The sequence below is a fragment of the Schistocerca gregaria genome, chromosome 7, assembly GCF_023897955.1.
Source record: "Schistocerca gregaria isolate iqSchGreg1 chromosome 7, iqSchGreg1.2, whole genome shotgun sequence".
NCBI classification, from domain to species: domain Eukaryota; kingdom Metazoa; phylum Arthropoda; class Insecta; order Orthoptera; family Acrididae; genus Schistocerca; species Schistocerca gregaria.
The window spans coordinates 272,795,377-272,814,828 of record NC_064926.1 but is presented as its reverse complement, the minus strand read 5'-3'; the positions used below and the strand labels follow the sequence as shown (position 1 = coordinate 272,814,828).

The following is a 19,452-nucleotide window of genomic DNA, read 5'->3' as shown; positions in this document are numbered from 1 at the left end:
ATGTATGATTTTCATGAGCAATAAAAAGGGCAGAAATGTTGTTTATGTTGATCTCTGTTCCAATTTTCTGTACAGGTTCCGGAACTCTAGGAACCAAGGTGATATGAAACTTTTTTTGGTGTGTGTATATTGCTATTTCTGAGGTTGTTGTTATGGTCAAAGCTCAGAACACAGCTGTTTCTTTTCTGAATAGATATCGGATTTCACTTCTATACTGACATGAGAGTGTTACAACGTCTCTTGCTTCAACCATATTAAATGTCTACTGCTCTGTCATTGGCTGTAGTAGAACCAGCAGCTAACACTTTCCCTTTCATTCCCTTCATTCATCATGGTGATGAAAACAATGCAGCAAGAAACACATAAATATGTCACTTTCCCCTCTCTAAACTTTTACTATCTTCTGCATAAATGAATACTACCAACAGGTGTTTGTCCAGTTTTAAAGTCAATTCAATTCCATATACAAATGGATTCAGGCAAACTGCAGTTTAAAAGTGGTAGACATTTATAAAAAGTCAAAGTACATGGTGTTGGTTCCCATGGTTGGCAACACAATTAAATTTGCTTCTTGCTTCCCTCACCACCACCATCCTAACTCTCAACCAAGCTAGTGTCACAGTTCTCCCTCTAAACCTTCTGTAGTACTAAGCTTGAGCAACTGTGAAAAACAGAGTGCAATATCTTCTAGTGTGTTAGTCATATGAAACAACACAAAATGGTTCAAATGACTCTAAGCGCAATGGGACTGAGGTCATGAGTCCCCTAGACTTAGAACCACTTAAACCTAACTAACCTGTGGAAATCACACACGTCCATGCCTGAGGCATGATTCAATCCTGCGACCATAGCAGCAGTGCAGTTCGGGACTGAAGCGCCTAGAACAGCTCGGCCACAGAGGCCAGCTGAAATAACACCAACTAACACATACATAGCAGACTCAAAATTATGATTCAATTCCATTCTTGAACTTTTGCTCATCCCACAATCTAGTGGTGTATGTTGGTACTATCTCCATGAAGGGTGTTCCCTCTGTAATTTATTTTTGTAGTAGCAATTAAAGTCAGTTTCATACAATTTATTGCCTTTGTTAAATATTTCATTCTGTATTAATTTTCCTTCTCATTTCAACTGAATGTCACCATCATGTTCTAAAGCTGATTAAAAGCTGGTAACATTTTTACCTGGTTTGCTAAATTGTGAAAAGTGACTAAATTTCTCATTTATAATCGACTTAGTAAATCTTTACAGTCTATCATAACCAAGTATATTGTTAGTCTGGTTTCCAAATCAAGTAAGATTTTTTGAAGGACAACATTTCTGTTTTTGAATGTCATCTTTACTTGAAAAGTGGCATTAATGTTTGCATATGGCATCCATACATTTATGAGAATGTTTATTATGAACCAATGCCAGTGTTTTCCAAAATTGTCAAATTTTAATCAAGCAATAGACTGTTGTAGTGGCTGGTTCACAGTTTCTCACATATCTCTTGCAGTAGTGCCATGTGAGGCCATGTCGTGTGATTGTTCAAGCAATGTCCAAACTGTATCAAGAGTTTTAGCACATATGGAAATCTCAAGCCCGTTGGAAAGCAAGTACTGTTTGCTGAGCAATGCCTTTCCAAATTCTTCATAAGAAACCTACATGTTGCCTCAATAGCCAAAGCTTCATCTCTAAACACAAGAAGACTCCTACAAATGTAAGATCACTCCTGTATACTCTTCTAAACAATGTAAAAATATTATGAAAACGAAAGTTGCTACTCACCATATAGAGGAGATGTGGAGTCACAGATAGGCACAACAAAAAGAAGACTGTTACACATAAGCTTTCAGCCAGCAAGGCCTTCGTCAAAAGTAGACAACAGACATACAAGCACACTCATACAAATGCAACACATACACACATGATTGCAGTCTCAGGCAACTGAAGTCACACAGTGAGCAGCAGCACTGGTGCATAATGGGAGTGGGGACTTAGTAAGGGTAAGGAGGAGACTGTAGTGGGAGGGGGAGGTATAGTAGGGTAGGAGTGGGGGACAGTGAAGTGCTGCTGGGGAGTGTGCAGGGATGAGGTGGAGAGAGGGTAGGGTAGCTATATGCAGTCAGAAGGGTAAACTGTGGGAAGGGGGGAGGTGTTGGGAAGGGGCAGAGTTAGCAGAAAAAAGGAGAAGTAAAAAGACTTGATGTGATGGTGGAATGAGGGCTGTGTAATGCTGGAATGGGAAGAGGGAAGGGGATGGATGGGTGAGGAAAATTACTAACAAATATTAGTCATCTCATCTCTACCCACTATTTGTGAAGCTGTTAAATATTTTTGCCTGCAAACTGTAGCTCACCTGTGGCAATTTACACTGACTACAAACCAGTAGTTTCTCCCTTCCAGAACACCAGTGACAAATGTTCCCCTCACCAATTCAGACATTTAGAATTTGTTATTTATTATGGATGTTCACCATATAAAGGAACAGATAACATCATTACTGATTACTTTTTTTGCATCTGTGGTTTATCATATTCCATGAACTATAAAGAATTGCCACCACTCAGACTGCAGATTCACAACTACAGCATTTGTTGACCATCCCTTCCACAGGACTGTGACTCAACCAACTCCCAGTGGCCAAGACCCTACATCTCCCCAAAACATTGCAAAGCTGCATTCAACAGTGTTTCAATCTGTCACACCCAGGAGAAAACACAACTATCAAGTTACTAGCCAACCATTTTGTGTAGCCACTGATTAAAAATATGCTTGTGCATGGACTTTTTCATGTATTCAAAGCCAGTGATGCAAAATGGGATGATATGTACATGCTAACATTGGGCACTTTAAAGGCTCTCCAGTGAGTTTGCCCCATGCCTTTATTGATCTCATAGACCACCTTCTATCTTCAGATGGCTACAAGTACCTTTTCACAATGTCAGACAGATGTAATTGATGGACATAAGCTACACCAATCACAATCGTTTCTTCTGAGAGAACAGCAAAATTGTTGCAATAGCATAATTTAGTTGCCTTCTCCAAGTCACTAATGATTACTGCTGGCAATTCAGATTTGTTTTAGGCCAAGAATTGTTCAAGTTATGTGGCTCCTAGCATCATCATATAACAAATTACCATCCCACCAGTAATGGGATGGTAGAAAGAGGGCATCAGACCTTAAATAAAGTTCTCATCTGCCACTGTGAGAAGTGGGTGGAGGCCCTTCCCTGGGTCCTTTTAGGCCTTCTTGTACCTAAAAGCTGGAAATTGGAGCATCACTAGAAGGAATGGTGTTTGAGGACCCATTATGCGTTCCAGCAGACTATTTCTCCTCTGTGCCTCAGTTAGTGCATCAATTCCAAAATCATATAGTCAAGATCTGACATGTCATTTTCATTCACAAAGCCTTGGATGACCATACTCAAGTCATACCTCACAAGGAGATCATTATATTGCTGCTTCAACCACCACACACTGGCCATTTTCTGATGTTGTGATGAGGAGGCCACTCCCTGAAGATGTTGCAAAATGGCTCTATAGAGTCAGTGTGATTCCCACCTTAATCATTACAACAGACCACACTGACACCATACACCTCACCAAGACCAAAGATGCTCATGCAGATCTTAGCTGTGGTTACCACCCCACCCCCTCCTCCTTTTCATCAGCCAGTAGCCATACTGTCTTCATTGCAGTCTGCACAGAAGCTGGACATCAAATAAAGTTTATATTTCCTTAAATTCCAGGTGCTCTGTGCTATAGGAGGTTGGTGATGCCCTGTGAGACCAATTGATCCAGCAATTGACTGTAGTGGATGTTACTGTTGATATAAAATTTATTTTTGGAATGACTTTCAGTGTCAGGTTATCTTATGTTTGGAAACATATATTTGTGTAGTTGGATATAAAAAGTAATTTTGTACAATTAAATACTTTGTGTATTATTTTGTTAGGTGTACAAGTCTTACGCACACACTAAACAAGAACCAGCAGATAAAACATCTTCTAAATAACATAACTAAAAATGTGCCTTTTTGTAGTACTGTAGTATCTTGCTGTTATTTGTATATAATCATCTACAATCTTCCTTTTTATTCTTGTTCAAATAGCAGTTTAATGTATGTTTATTGTTGATACAGTCTACACAGTAGTTTCTGTTATTTATTTCTCTATTAATTTATGCCTTACTTGTCCCATATCTCTTTAATAATAGGTTCTAGAGAATGCAATAAATATATGAATGAATGTATGGATGTATGGATGCATGGATGAAAAGAGAGTAAAAAAATATTTCTCTGCTCTCAAGCGGTGGCTCATACTCAGCTTTTTATTAGACTCAACTCTCAAATACCTAAAAGTAAACAACTTTGTGTAAAAATTGGATGAATGAATGTGGTGATCCTTGAAGACTTGTAGGTTAAAGGTTCACATATTGCCTTACATGTAAGTAACATATTTTTGTGTGTTTGTTGATACTAGTACAACTTTAAGGTACTGATGAGGGCATATGCAGTAAATCTTAATTTAATCTCTATTACAGGTTACCAGACAATGTCTCATTAGAAGAAGGTGCTCTCGTACAGCCACTTTCTGTAGGAGTTCAGGCATGTCGTAGGGCTGGAGTCACATTGGGTTCTACTGTTCTTATCACAGGAACAGGACCTATTGGTCTTGTCACACTTATTGCGGCAAAAGCAATGGGTGCAGCCAAGGTGCTTATGACAGGTATTACAGGAGATACTTTTTGGTAAACTGACAAAAAAGCACAAATTGAGGAAGGTCCATGGATCACTGTAAAATTAATTCTGAAGCATCTAGTTGTAATGACCTTCCATTAAGTGTTAGTACAAAATGTTTATCTGAAGTGAACTTAGTACTAAGCAGTGATAAAGTTTGGTGTCCTGAAGTTGTTTAAGAAATTACCAAAAATATGTTTTACCTAACATGTAGCGGAACAATAATAAATACCAGTTCTTTCCCTATTAATGACTATACTGATTTGTTGGTATTTACAAATTCATAGTTTTAAAAATTTAATTTTAATATATTTTCAACGACAGTTAACATATTTGTACACAAGAAATTTACATGTTAAATATAGCAGTGGAAAGTTATGTGAATAATTTACAAGCAAAAGTAACAAGTTACTCTAGCACCTGGAGTGTTTGTACAGTGCATGACAATGATGATGATGATGATGATGATGATGATGTGGAGAAATCCATTCCTTGAATAACTAAACTTTTATGGAATTAATGACATATCTATTTGATGAAGTCTTTCCTTCATGGCAAAAACCAGGTCACATCAGTATATTGCACTACAGGAAATAAAACTAAACTCAGAATGAGAGAACACACAGCTTGATGTATGCAGATCAAGGACACTACTTGGTTACACTGAGCACTTCTGAGACGATACTTAAATTTTCCCATAACTAGTTCACAGCAATCACTTTATGTCTTATTCTCACAAAAAATCATATAATAATATTTCAAACATGAAACCATGGCCTGCTGATACCACAAATACACAAAAATGATCATACACTAAATGCACCACTATACGTAAAATGCCAGGTGGACAACAAACTAAAAGGATTCAACTCTTAGATAAACTAAGAATTTTTGTTCAGCATATTTTGCACATGGAAGTGTCTCTCAGTGTTTTAACTTAAAAACAACAATGCCTATTTTGTAAACATTCACACCATGTTGTCTTATGGAGAGTGTGAAGAGTATAAGTGCAGATATTTTTATATATTATATCTTAATATCTACAAGCATCAGTGTGTCAGTTGTTTTTTCACTGTGTTGAACATCTTCCTACAAACACGTCACATAATTTATTACCTGATGTTTTCTGCATGGTCATAACTGCACTACTAAGAAGACTATGCCTGTCAGGATGAACTACCCATTTTGCATCCACACATCCATACTTCAATGCCTGACATACTACCAAGCGAAAATAAACATTAATGGGTTGTCCTTGCCATACATACTTGACAGAAAAAGGTACAACTTGTAATACCTATATTTATTAGTCTGCAAATGATGTAAATACGATTAATTTTCTTAAGTACACTGTTATCAGTCCCTATCTGCACTTATACCAATTACACTCTTCGTAATCATCATCTTAAGGGAAACAGGTGGGATAAAGGAAATGTTATTTTAGCAGAAGTGAGCAAGGAAAGACTGTGTAAATTTAACAGTCATACATCTTGCATAGCACTCATTGAAGATACTGGAATTTTTATAGTTCTTTCACCATCTGTTCACCCCTGAATTAAATAAGTTCTTTTTCTTGTACCATTGTCTCACATTGGTGCAGGGTTGGTGTTGTTATTAACAGATTTGGCATGATTCATTTGAGGATGGTGGGATGCACTTCCTGTGTCTGTGTGTAGTGCTATTCATGTGAAAGTGAGCAAATGTTTTCTAAATGTTTATGAAACATGAAACTGAACTTACGTACCAGCCTGATAGTCACATAACTGTGTTTGGGAAACTGACTAAAAATCAGCTCTAGGCTGACTGGTACACTGACCCTCATCCTCAATGTGACAAGTGGATTTGATCCAGGGCCAGTGCACCTCCCAAAATCCTGGAAGTGCTGCTGTGTGAGCCTCCTAAATTATGGAAGTTGTTACTTATAGAATTAATTTCACCTGAACTGTGGTGTACACACTCACAATCAGGACAAATGATTTTCATACAGATTTTGATACTTTCTTTATTCTGGTGCAGAGATCTTCAAAAAAGTTTGTCAGGTATGAAGGAAGAAAATGAAACCCCAGTAAATTCAAATGAAAATCAAAAGTGTAACACATTAGACATCCCTTCTATATGCAATAATATTATTTAGGTTCAAGGATTGGAGATACCTGTTATTTCTGTGATAAGTTGTAATGTTCATTGTTTACAAGCGTGTGATGAACAACAATGTGATCAACTGGACCAGGCTGTACAATTACGCTCCATGGAGCACATTTACCTGTGGACATCTACAGCTCACTCACAGTCCAGTTGTAGATGACAGGCTACCTGCAAAGGGGTCCTATTGTACTGTATTCATGCCATGTTCTGTCATATGGATGCAGATTCTGTCATTGACATAATAAGTCATTACAATCATTTAAATATGATTCTTCAAGAGAAAGGTTTTACAGATTATTGATGTGTGCAATAAAATTAATGTATATGTGGATGAACACCATTTGTTTGAAAGGCAGCTTGGCACAACTAACACAAATTTTGTGAAATGTCTTATGTTTCTACAGTATTCTCCAATCATGTTTCATGGATTGCCAACAAGCGACAAGATTTCAGAAACTACGTAATCTGGAAAATCGACTGAAAGTTTTTGACCTGGCCAGAGTGGCCAGAGATAGTGGTCATATGTGCATGAAGAGTGTTGCTAGTGTGAGAGTGCATGAGTTCTCCTTTCAGAAGAAGGCTTTGGCAAAAAACTCAATTTGTAACATCTTTTCATGGTGCCTGTCTACAACTCAGTGTGTTATCTTTATTGTGAAAAGCAATCTATCATTTTTATAATATTGTTGTTATCCAAACATGGACTTTCCATTGTTTCACATCTATGGTGTGTCAACATTTGGCTGTGAACAGCTTTTTCCTATCAGTAAAAAAGAAAAGCTACAGAAAGCATCCAACTTCATGATTCAACACTGAAGAGCAGTCCACGCCCTGTGATAATATGAAGTGGTGGAGATAGTGGTCACATGTGCATAAGGTGTGCTTGCTTGTGTGAATGTGTGTGGGTTTTCCTTTCTGAAAAAGGCATTGGGCAAACGCTCAATGTGTAACAATCTCTTCATTGTGCCTGTCTCCAAATCAATGTGTCATTTTTACAATGAGTAGCAGTCTACCGTTTTCATAATATTGTTTATTTTCCAACCTGGAATTTCCATTGTTTGGTTCCTCAGTTTTCCTTTTAAAAAAATATAATTGATCTGATATTTTTTGGCCCCTGATACTGGCAATGTGTTCTTCATTCTCATATAGTTCTCAAAAAGTATGTTTGCAGTGACTAACACATGTGGGTTTGTTAGTCAAGATTGAACTCCATTATTGTCTTCTCTAAATTCATCTATGACTGTATTCTGGTTGTTGAGTGCCCATGATCTCCAAACACACACACACACATTCTGATCTCCCATTATGATTAAAGATTAAAAAGTCTGTTTGATATTTAATCAATTTGCCTACAAAAGTTTGTTTTCTGTTAGCTGCAGATTCCCCTTTACTCTGTTGCAAATTTTCCCATTAGTTATTATTACTACACCTACTCTATCATTAACAGACCCATACCTTTTATCCTGAAGAAGGGGTTTCTAGGATGTTGAATGAGTCAAGTTATACATTAACTGGCACAAGCAGCCATTGATGGCTACATTCTGTAAAGTATACTAACAACAAATTAATGCTAATCTACCAACACTGATAATAATGGACATTACACCGAGACTGCTTTATGCAAGCATATTCTGAGAAACAGAAAATAACAACTGCTTCTTTGCTTATATTATTCAGCTTCTGTTTTTATGTAATGCTTCAGACAAAACATTCACTTTGTGGAGACCACTATCAGCTGTCCATATGCTGGCAGAGTCAAGATGTATTTAATGCAAACATTAAAGCTGTACAGAATTTACATCCCTAACTCAATATGTGTTGATGTCTTGTTGGCGTGGCTAATGAGGCATTGTTCTACTTTGTTTTTTAATATCTGGAGATTTTAAGTTTCTTGCCTGATATCTACAAGCAACCTGTTATAGGACTTTCACCATCATCATCATCATCATCATAATCATCATCATAATTAAGACTGATCATGCCTTTCAGTGTTCAGTCTGGAGCATAACCCCCTTATAAAATTCCTCCATGATCCCCTATTCAGTGCTAACATTAGTGCCTCTTCTGATGTTAAACCTATTACTTCAAAATCATTCTTAACTGAATCCAGGTACCTTCTCCTTGGTCTGCCCTGGCTCCTCCTACCCTCTACTGCTGAACTCATGAGTCTCTTGGGTAACCTTGCTTCTCCCATGTGTGTAACATGACCCCACCATCTAAGCCTGTTCACCCTGACTGCTACATCTATAGAATTCATTCCCAGTTTTTCTTTGATTTCCTCATTGTGGACACTCTCCTGCCATTGTTCCCATCTACTAGTACCTGCAATCATCCTAGCTACTTTCATATCCGTAACCTCAACCTTGTTAATAAGGTAACCTGAATCCACCCAACTTTCGCTCCTATACAACAAAGTTGGTCGAAAGATTGAACGGTGCACAGATAACTTAGTCTTGGTGCTGACTTCCTTCTTGCAGAAGAGAGTAGATCGTAGCTGAGTGCTCACTGCATTAGCTTTGCTACACCTCGCTTCCAGTTCTTTCACTGTGTTGCCATCCTGTGAGAATATGCATCCTAAGTACTTGAAACCGTCCACCTGTTCTAACTTTGTTCCTCCTATTTGGCACTCAATCCGTTTATATTTCTTTCCCACTGAAATTACTTTCGTTTTGGAGATGCTAATCTTCATACAATAGTCCTTACATTTCTGATCTAGCTCTGAAATATTACTCTGCAAACTTTCTATCGAATCTGCAGTCACAACTATGTCATCCACATATGCAAGACTGCTTATTTTGTGTTCATCCAGCCAGTCTATTGTTTTCAACATATGATCCATAAATAATATGAACAACAGTGGAGACAGATTGCAGCCTTGTCTTACCCCTGACGCTACTCTGAACCATGAACTAAATTTACCGTCAACTCTAACTGCTGCCTGACTATCTATGTAAAGGCCTTTAATTGCTTGCAAAAGTTTGCCTCCTATTCCATAATCTCGTAGAACAGACAATAACTTCCTCCTAGGAACCTGGTCATATGCCTTTTCTAGATCTGTGAAGCATAGATACAATTCCCTGTTCCACTCATAACACTTCTCCATTATTTGCCGTAAGCTAAAGATCTGGTCCTGAAAACCTCTAAGAGGCCTAAACTGACACTGTTTTTCATCCGATTGTTCCTCAACTAATACTCGCACTTTCCTTTCAACAATACCTGAGAAGATTTTACCCACAACACTGATTAAAGAGATACCTCTGTAGTTGTTACAATCTTTTCTGTTTCCATGTTTAAAGATTCGTGTGATTACTGCTATTGTCCAGTCTGATGGAACCTGTCCCAACACCCAGGCCATTTCAATTATCCTGTGTAGCCATTTAAGACCTGACATTCCACTGTATTTGATGAGTTCCAACTTAATTTCATCCACCCCAGCTGCTTTATTGCACTGCAATCTATTGACCATTTTCTCCACTTCCTCAAATGTGACCCTATTTCCATCGTCATTCCTATCCCATTCTACCTTGAAATCTGAATCATTACTGATCGTATTTTCAACCTACATTGAGCAACTCTTCAAAATATTCCCTCCATCTGCCCAAGGCATCCACAGGATACTTGTCATTTCCTTCTTACCTCCCTTTCGAAGACTGCTAATTACACTCCAGCAGCTTGACCCAATGTTTCCAACCTGTTTCCAAAGTCTTCCCAAGATTTCTTCTTGGATGCTGCAATTATCTATTTGGCTTTGTTTCTTTCTTCAACATAACTTTCTCTGTCTACCTGAGTTCTAGTATGTAGCCATTTTTGTTACGCCTTCTTCTTCCTTTTACAGGCTGCCTTGACTGTGTCATTCCACCAAGCTGTTTGCTTCATCCTACTTTTACACACTACTGTTCCAAGACATTCTTCAGCCACTTCTAGTACTGTGTCCCTGTACCTTGTCCATTCCTTTTCCAATTACTGTAATTGACTACATTCAACTAACTGGTACCTTTCTGAGATTGCTGTTATGTACTTGTGCCTGATTTCCTTATCCTGAAGTTTCTCCACTCTTATCTTCCTACATGTTCATCTGACCTCCTGCACTTTTGGCCTCACAATCCCAATTTCACTGCAGATTAAATAATGATCAGTGTCATCGAAGAATCCCCTGAATATATGTGTGTCCCTCACAGACTTCCTGAATTCCTGATCTGTTATTATATAGTCAATGATACATCTGGTTCACCTGCCTTCCCAAGTGTACCGGTGAATGTTCTTATGTTTAAAAAAGGAGTTTGTGATTACTAAGCCCATACTGACACAGAAATCCAAGATTTGTTTCCCGTTCCTGTTGGCCTCCATATCCTCTCCAAATTGGCCCATAAACTTTTCATACCCTTCTGCATGATTTCCAATCCTGGCATTAAAATCACTCATGAGCAGAACACTGTCCTTGTCCTTTACTCTAACAACTACATCACTGAGTGCCTCATAAAAACTAGCCATCTTATCTTGATCTGTCCCTTCACAATGCGAATATACTGACACAATCCTAATTTTCTTGCTAGACGCTGTCAAATCTATCCACATCAATCATTCATTTACATACCTTATTGTAACTACTCTGGATTCCATTTCTTTCCTGATGTAAAGCCCTACACCCCATTGTGCTATTCCTGCTTTGACTCCTGACAGATAGACCTTGTATTCTCCCACTTCCTCTTCTTTCTCACCCCTTACCCGAATGTCACTAACAGCTAAAATGTCCAGCCCTATCTTACTTGCAGCCTCCGCCAGCTCTACCTTCTTCCCAGAGTAGCCTCCATTGATGTTAATAGCTCCCCATCTCATTACCATTTGTTTGCCAAGCTGTATCTTAGGAGTCCCTGGTTTGTCAGTTGGAGGTGGGCCTCCGTCCCCTCCAAAGATCCGAGGCATTTTGCTCTGATTATTGCCAGCATCATATTTAAAGTACCAGGGAAGCAGGTTGCTAGCCTTACTTTCCCCGAGTCCCATTGGGTTTTACCCCTAATGGCTGAGGGACTAACCGGTGGATTTGGTAGTCTTTGTCGTATGAACACAAAGGTGACCATGACTCAGAATATGTTCGAGATGCCCAGCCTTATACCAAAGTAACTGGTATCCCGACTGTCGGGACTACTTGCTTGGCCACTCATACATTGCCATGAACTAGGCCATGATTACAGGAACCCACACCATGAACCACGGTGTTTGCACCAGAGTACAAAATTCCATTCTGCGCCCTAGATAGGAATGTAGAGTATATGCTAAAATTATTTTTACTTCTGGAATTGTTGTAATGAATCCACCCTAAATTCAGTTTTGTTATTAACCACTGACACCATTAGAGAGTGTTTCTATCGCCTTGTAAAGGTGAAGGATCTCTGAGTTCCTGAAGAGGCTTTGCAAGATGTTCTGTTATAATCTTTACACAATATTCCAGTTGCATGAAGAAGAAATATTTTCATGAAGTTAACTTTAATACCTTGGATGATTATGTCATAGGACAGCATTGAGTGACAGTATGCAAATTATGCTGGCAATCCTGTCTGCCTGTCAACAGAATGAGAGAGGCTTTAACTGTAAAGCAGATAGATCTGAGCTTTTTTGATAAGCTTATCCACATGCTGGTGCCACCTGAGTTTATTATCCATCTGGATGGCCAGGAACTTCACATATGGAATCTTGTCCTGTTTGAATCATTTCATCTCTCTTCTGATAACAACAATGTTATGAAAAGGGTAGATTGCCCACACCATGCCTCCTCCTTATCCCCACTACTCATGCCAGATTGCTTCTACCATCAGGCACTGTTGCAGTCTGTAGTCTGGCCACAGCAGCCAAAGGCAGTGGCCATGTGTGTGAGTTGTGCTTGTATAAATGTGTGTGTTTACTTTGGAATAGACCCTTTTGGCTGAAAGCTTCAATGTATAGCAGTCTCTTCATTGAGCCCATCTGTTAGTCCATCTTGGACTTTCCATTCTCTGGTACCTATAAGTAATATTTATTTGTTTGGAATTGCATAATAATCTTATTGTTTCCTAAAATGTATGTTGTTTCCTTTTTATTTCCACTTTTAGAATTTTTAGTTTCCAACTTTTCCTCATGTCTTTAATGTTCTAACATTCCACATGTCCAAATACAGCTAGCAATTGCTTTATTTTGTGTTTGTATAGTTCCTCCCAAACAGTCCCTGCCCAGAAACTCGAATGTTGGCCTATGATATTTGCAGAATATTTTACCCAGTAGGGAGCCATTTCGACACTTTTAGCAAACAAATGCATGTACTAAGGTAAGATAATTTGGAGGTCGTTATCTTCCACATCATAGAATGCCACCTAGTCACTGCTGTCCCAACCAGATGCACAGAAATTATAACTGTTGCCATAACAGTCTCATTGATTTTGTTGAATGTGACTACTGGAGGAACTGTGACCTTCATGTAGGGTGAAGTGTCTTTGTATACCAATCCAGCAGAGAAAACTGCTTCTGTTCTGTGAATTGTACTCAAAGACCAATGCAGTCATTGCCATAATTTTGGCAAGGGGTCCTTAAAACGTACTACCAGATAAGCCAGAGACACCAAGCTTTTTAAGGATATGCTGCTCCTCCATCATTCACCCTTTAGCCTAAATTGTAACAGGCTTCCAAAGCAGGGGTCAGTTTATCAGGTTTCATTTGTTGTATCACTTATAAAGGAGGTAGTTCCTGAAATGAATCAGTGTCGATAAAGCAATTACATACAAAAAGTTATAAGTGAATGGATGATTCTATTTAAACAGTGCTTCATTTTTTACTTCACTCTTCATTCGTTGATAGTGAAAAAGTAAAAATAAATGTAATAATATTCCCTCAGTTTTTATCATTTATTTCCAGATTTTCACAACATGACTCCAAAATTTCAGAAAGTGTCACAAAATAAGAATGGCTACACACTATTCAGCAATTTTATGAGCAGAAAATGAAGTTGAATTATGAAGGAAGGAAGGTTATGGTTTAACGTCCCAACAGTGACAAGATGACTAGGTACAGAGGTAAATTATACATGAAATTGTGACATTGATAGGTCATATTGGCTTTGAACAACATGATCCTTGACTGAGATCAGACATTCGGGCTGCCATGTAATTGTAGGAGTCTGCTTTGATGTCTCTTGCCATGTACATGTGTACAACTACTGTGGAAATATATATTTAAGTGCAGATATTTGTGGGACAGTTTGTTCAGTATACCTCTACACACATCTTGTTCCCAAACTGGTGCCCCGAAATTTGCATGTCTTCCGCGACTACCACGCCGGATGTTGTAGCATCAACAGATTATGTGCATGCCACCATAGCCACCTCACACAATGCTTTGTTCAAAGATTTGGAAGCTCAACAGTGATCACTGGACCTCTTCATTCCTTCACCAACGACCAGTTCTACACTTAATCATAGCGATTTGTGATCTCCAGCCACATTAACATCAAACTTTGTTGCTCTACAATGGTCGAGTGCTACACTGCTAACACAAACAATGGACCCTGGTTTCGTGTTGCCAGACTGTGCTCACCAACATGTGGAGTTTGTAGTGAACAATATTCAGAACTGTGCACCTACCGATCGACTGTATAATGCTCAAAGCGATATACATTTGCATACGTATTTCAACTCTCAATGGGCCACAACTACAGTTACTGCATTTGCAAACTAATCAAAGAGATTTTAGTGCTCAAAATTTTCCATACTCACCTCCCAGACCAGTCACTCAAGTTTTCAACCACATCGGTTTGAGTGCACCATTCAGTGTTTCACCTTCCAACAGCATCTTACCACACCAAAGTGACTTTCCAAAAGTTCCACTGGTCATTTACAGCAGGGGGGCCTGGTTCTGGCCACTCTTGTCTCTGCATTGCAGACCAACTGTATTCATTGCTTTGACAGTACCAGCCAGCTCACCACTCACCGCTAGTTGGCACAATTGCTCCCCCTTTCTGGCCATTAGTTGACAGGAGCAGGGCTCTCTCCACCTCTTCAACTTCTACATCTCCTAGCAGCATCCATTTGCTCTCTCCGCTGTCCGAGCACTCCAGGATAACCTATGCACCATATGTGCCAGTATACACGACAGAACAAATCGATGAGGACCATCCTCCTCTACTGCCGTAGTCACCACCACCACCACCACATCCAACTCATCTATAATGTTGGTGCCACAAGGTTTTCGGCGAGGATGCCAAGAAGTGCTGGTTACCTTGCCAGCACCCAAATGCCAACTGCAGGACCTAAAAGCCTCCTTGTCCACCCTGCTGAACAGTAGCTTGTACGTGACTGACATTTTGTCACGGTTCACTTTCCTAGTCAACACTGGTGCTGACGTGTCTATCATACCTACATCGATGGCTCCCCCCATTTTTTCATTGAAGAGGTCACTTCTATTAGCTGTTAACACATCAACGTTACAAACCTCAAGCACTGTCAAAGTTACAGTGCACCTATCTCATTCTCTGTTTTTTTCTGTGAACTTTCTACATTGTCAACATAGATGATCCAATTCTCAGGATGAATTTTTTGTCCCATTACAACTCTCTCTGAACATAGTTCAGGGCTCAGTGCTACACCATATCACTAACACTCAGATACTGTGCTCCTGCACTTATGTTCCCCAGTCTGCTTCTCTCATGACATATGAGTTAGTATGTGAGTGCTCCACCCTCGTGGGCCACATTGTGACCTGTGTAACTAATATACTGTCAGAATATGACTTGGTGGCACAACTCCGACGGGACAGTGACGAACTGAAACAACACATCGCACACACCTACAACGAGCTTGTCACAGCTTGTAACTCGCAGTCCACACTTCCACCACCTAGTCAAGCTTCTCTGGCTGACACTAGCTCAGACACTCATCAGGTTAGTCCAAACACATTAATCGCGTGTGATGATTCATGTCCAGTAGACTCCAGAACTCTGATGCGCTCGCCACATTCAGTGCTTTGTGTTTCAAACAGTGCTTCTGATGACAGTCACACAGGTGACACAACCATGCACATCATGCAAGCAGCCACCCCATTTGTTGATAAACATTCCCCCTCTCCCGTGCCCCAGCCACATGATTCGGCAGCCATCGCTGTTCCGTACGCAATGCCAACGCTGCTCTCACCTGTGCTGGTTATCAAGGCCAAGGTTGACAGCAGACACTCACCGTGTGTTGTGACCCGCTCCGCACTGCATGCACAGCCATCTTCTCCACACACGTACATGCTGTGCTCACGTATTAGGCATGTTACTTTTGGGCTGCCCTTTCCCACTTGCCCTAACGACTATGCCTCATCGTGCCCTACTCGTCCCAAAACATCACGTCAGGACAATGATCAGTCTTGTGTGCAGTTCTCAGTTTCTTCCACCACTGATGAAATGACATATAAGGTAGTTACCGCTGCCAGCCTTCGTATTAGGCACAAGGTTAGATGCCTCAACCCTATTAAGTTGCATGTAGCCCTGCAGCCAATTAACAAACTATTGGAGGCAGGTATCCTGCAATCGTCAGACAGCAACTGGTGTTAACCGATTCACCTCGCCCTCAAACACAACGGCTCTTTCCGAATGTGCAGTGTTTACAGACGTCTAAACACTCGTACTGTCATGGACAATTACCCCATGCCTAACATACATGATTTCACTCATATGTTATCAGGCACTACAATTTTCAGTGTTATTGACTGTAAACATGCCTGCCGCCACATTCCTGTAGCACAGGATGACATCCCTAAAACAGCTATTATTGCACTGCTTGGTTTGTTCCAATACAACTTCATGCCATTTGGCCTGAAAAATGCAGTGCAAACAGGGCAGTGATTCATTGACTCCATCTCACAACCAGTCAAGTTTTGTATTGAATTTCTGGATGACATACTCATTTACAGCAGGTTATCTGAGGAACATAAAAATCATTTATCCATGGTCCTCCAGACCTGGAAATCCAATGGCGTCAAGGTCAACAAAGACGAATTCCGTCTTTCTTTGGTTTCACTATCTCCACTGAAGGAATACAGCCTCCCAAATCTCGTGTGCAGGCCATCACATCAATGCCGCCCCCTGGTACTTACAAAGAACTCTGACGTTTCCTGGGCACAATAAATTACTACTGCCATCACTTGCCCTCTTCTGCCACCATGCAGGCCCCACTGACAGACTTGCTGTTGGATAAACGGACCTCAGGACTCAAACCCATTCACTGGACTGCACCTATGCTGGAGGCCTTCAATGCACTAAAGACTTCTTTAGCTCATGACGTGACGCTCCCCCACCCTGACCCCTTGGCCGAGTTTTTCATCACTGCGGATGCCAGTGACATCGCTGTTGGAGTGGTACTACAGCAACACAAGGCAGACATGGTTCCCCTCTTCATTTCTTCTCTAAAAAGCTATGAACAGCTTAGAAGAAATACACTGTTTTCGATAGAGAACACATTGTGATCTAGGAGGCTGTCAAACACTTCCACCCTGACGTGGAGGGATGCTTGTACTTCATCTTCACGGATCACAAACCACTCACAGACACTTTTGGGAGGACCCACCCCCTCAGTGTTTCCGCCACTTTTATGTAGTCTCCCAATTCACAACCGACATTTGCTACATCAAAGGCATGGACAACATCGCTGCAGATTTTTTTTTCGTGGATCAGTACTAATTCGTGCATGATAGACTTATCCAACCTGGCTGCCCTACAAGCCTCTGAAGACAAATCTCAAGCTCTCCTCTCAGATCCTCAAACATCCCTTGTGTTTACCAAAGCTAAATTCCCTGGCATTGTGGATCAGGTATGGTGCAACTCTTCTACCAGTATCTTACGCCCACTGCTGCTCCCGCCCCCCTGCGCCAGCAAGCGTTCGATTTGCTGCATAACCTCACTCACCCTTGCGTCCGCACCACTACATGGCTCATCTCTGAGTGTTTCTTTTGGAAAAATATAAAACTGGACTGTCAGACCTGGGCATGCAGCTGCATCCCCTGTCAATGCAACAAAATCAGCCACCACACCATCCCACCACTGGGAAGGTTCAACATTCCCCCAGGTTGATTTCGGCATATACATATTGATCTTATCAGTCCTCTTCCACCATCAGAAGGCCACAGATACATTCTGTCCACAATTGAGCACATGTCCCAAGGGGCAGAGGCAATTTCTTTACCAAACATCATGGCCGAGACCGTGGCCAAGGGTTTCATCTACTCATGGCTTACTAGGTCAGTTGTCCAACCACCATCACCACCAACCAGGTTTGGCAGTTTGTGTCTTCCCTGGTCACCATTTTATGTAACATCTGTGGCATAAAGAAAATTCATACCACAGCCTACCACCCACAAAGCAACGGGCTCATAGAATGGTGGCACCGCACTTTGAAAATATCCCTCAGGTGCCACGACTGCCTCTGGTCCGAAGCCCTTCCATGGGTGCTCCTCGGCCTCCACTGAGCTTTCAAGCCGGACTTACAGGGAACTATCTCAGAATTCACTTTCAGGGAGAACCCTGTTCTACCAGGGGAAATCATTCAGCTGCAGGTACCCAAGGATTTTCCGCCCCCAATCCGGATTTCATGTCACATGCACACTCACTTCAAACAAGCGCGCCTGCACCCACCTATCAACCTCTCCCCGCCAGACGCTTACATGCCAACTGCTCTCAACACTTGCTCCCATGTGACGCTGAGAGACAATTCAGTCTGATAACCTTTGCAACCATCTTATGTCAGCCGCTTTAAAGTCCTCTGGCAGGGCTATACAACTTACGACATCATCGTCAAAGACACTTCCCAAACTATTTTGTTACACTGACTCAAACCAGCATTTGTGGACCCCAATGGCCCCCTGCTGGCTCAGTCAGATTCTTCTAATAACTCTCCCACCAATCTCTCTCCTGTCATGGAGTCCGACAATGTTTCTCCTCGGGACGACATGCCAGTTTTTTCACCCGGCGCCCCCCTGTTGCCATTCCCGAGTTTTTCGGATACATCAATCTCCATCCTGTGTGCGGGTTCCACTACTACCTCACAGACTATGGAGACACCCTCTCCCATAGTCACCCTGCTCTGCAACATATCCCCACACCACTTGGACAACATTTCAATTGTAACTTTCAACGACCGAGTTCTCATTATACTCACAGACACTGCGACCTTGCCACCCGATGACCAGCCAAATTTCAGTGTTGCACATAGCATCACTCTCCCTCGTGAGTGCGACCTGATGACAATCCATGCCTTCATCTTGCCGGATGGCTCAGTCAGCATCCGGGCTTGCCAAACCTACACACCGCCATCCGCCGTTCCGCCCGCCTGTTCACGGACAGGCTGCCGCATTGTCCGCCCTCACTGGCTCAACAACTTTGAGGTCGCTCTGCCTCCGCACCCGGCCCTGGTTGAGGTGGAGGTCCCAGTCATGCATCTGTCACCTCGTACAACCACCAACAGGGTCAATGCCCACACTTTATCCAGCCTAGACTCACCTGTGGTACTCCATACTGTTGGAGGGGGGGGGGCTGTGTGTTGTCGAGGTGATATCGACAATGAAAAACCTCAACTTTGACTGAGATCAGA

The 19,452-nt window shown here is 41.1% G+C and overlaps 1 protein-coding gene across 1 annotated transcript in view; it reads left to right on the top strand.

Moving 5' to 3' along the window:
* LOC126281975 (sorbitol dehydrogenase-like) overlaps positions 1 to 19,452 on the top strand; it is a 104,574-nt gene that overhangs the window by 65,027 nt on the left and 20,095 nt on the right. The window contains exon 5 of the mRNA XM_049981352.1: positions 4,528 to 4,712. Within this exon, the coding sequence (XP_049837309.1) occupies positions 4,528 to 4,712 (185 nt within the window). The remainder of the gene's footprint in view (positions 1 to 4,527; positions 4,713 to 19,452) is intronic.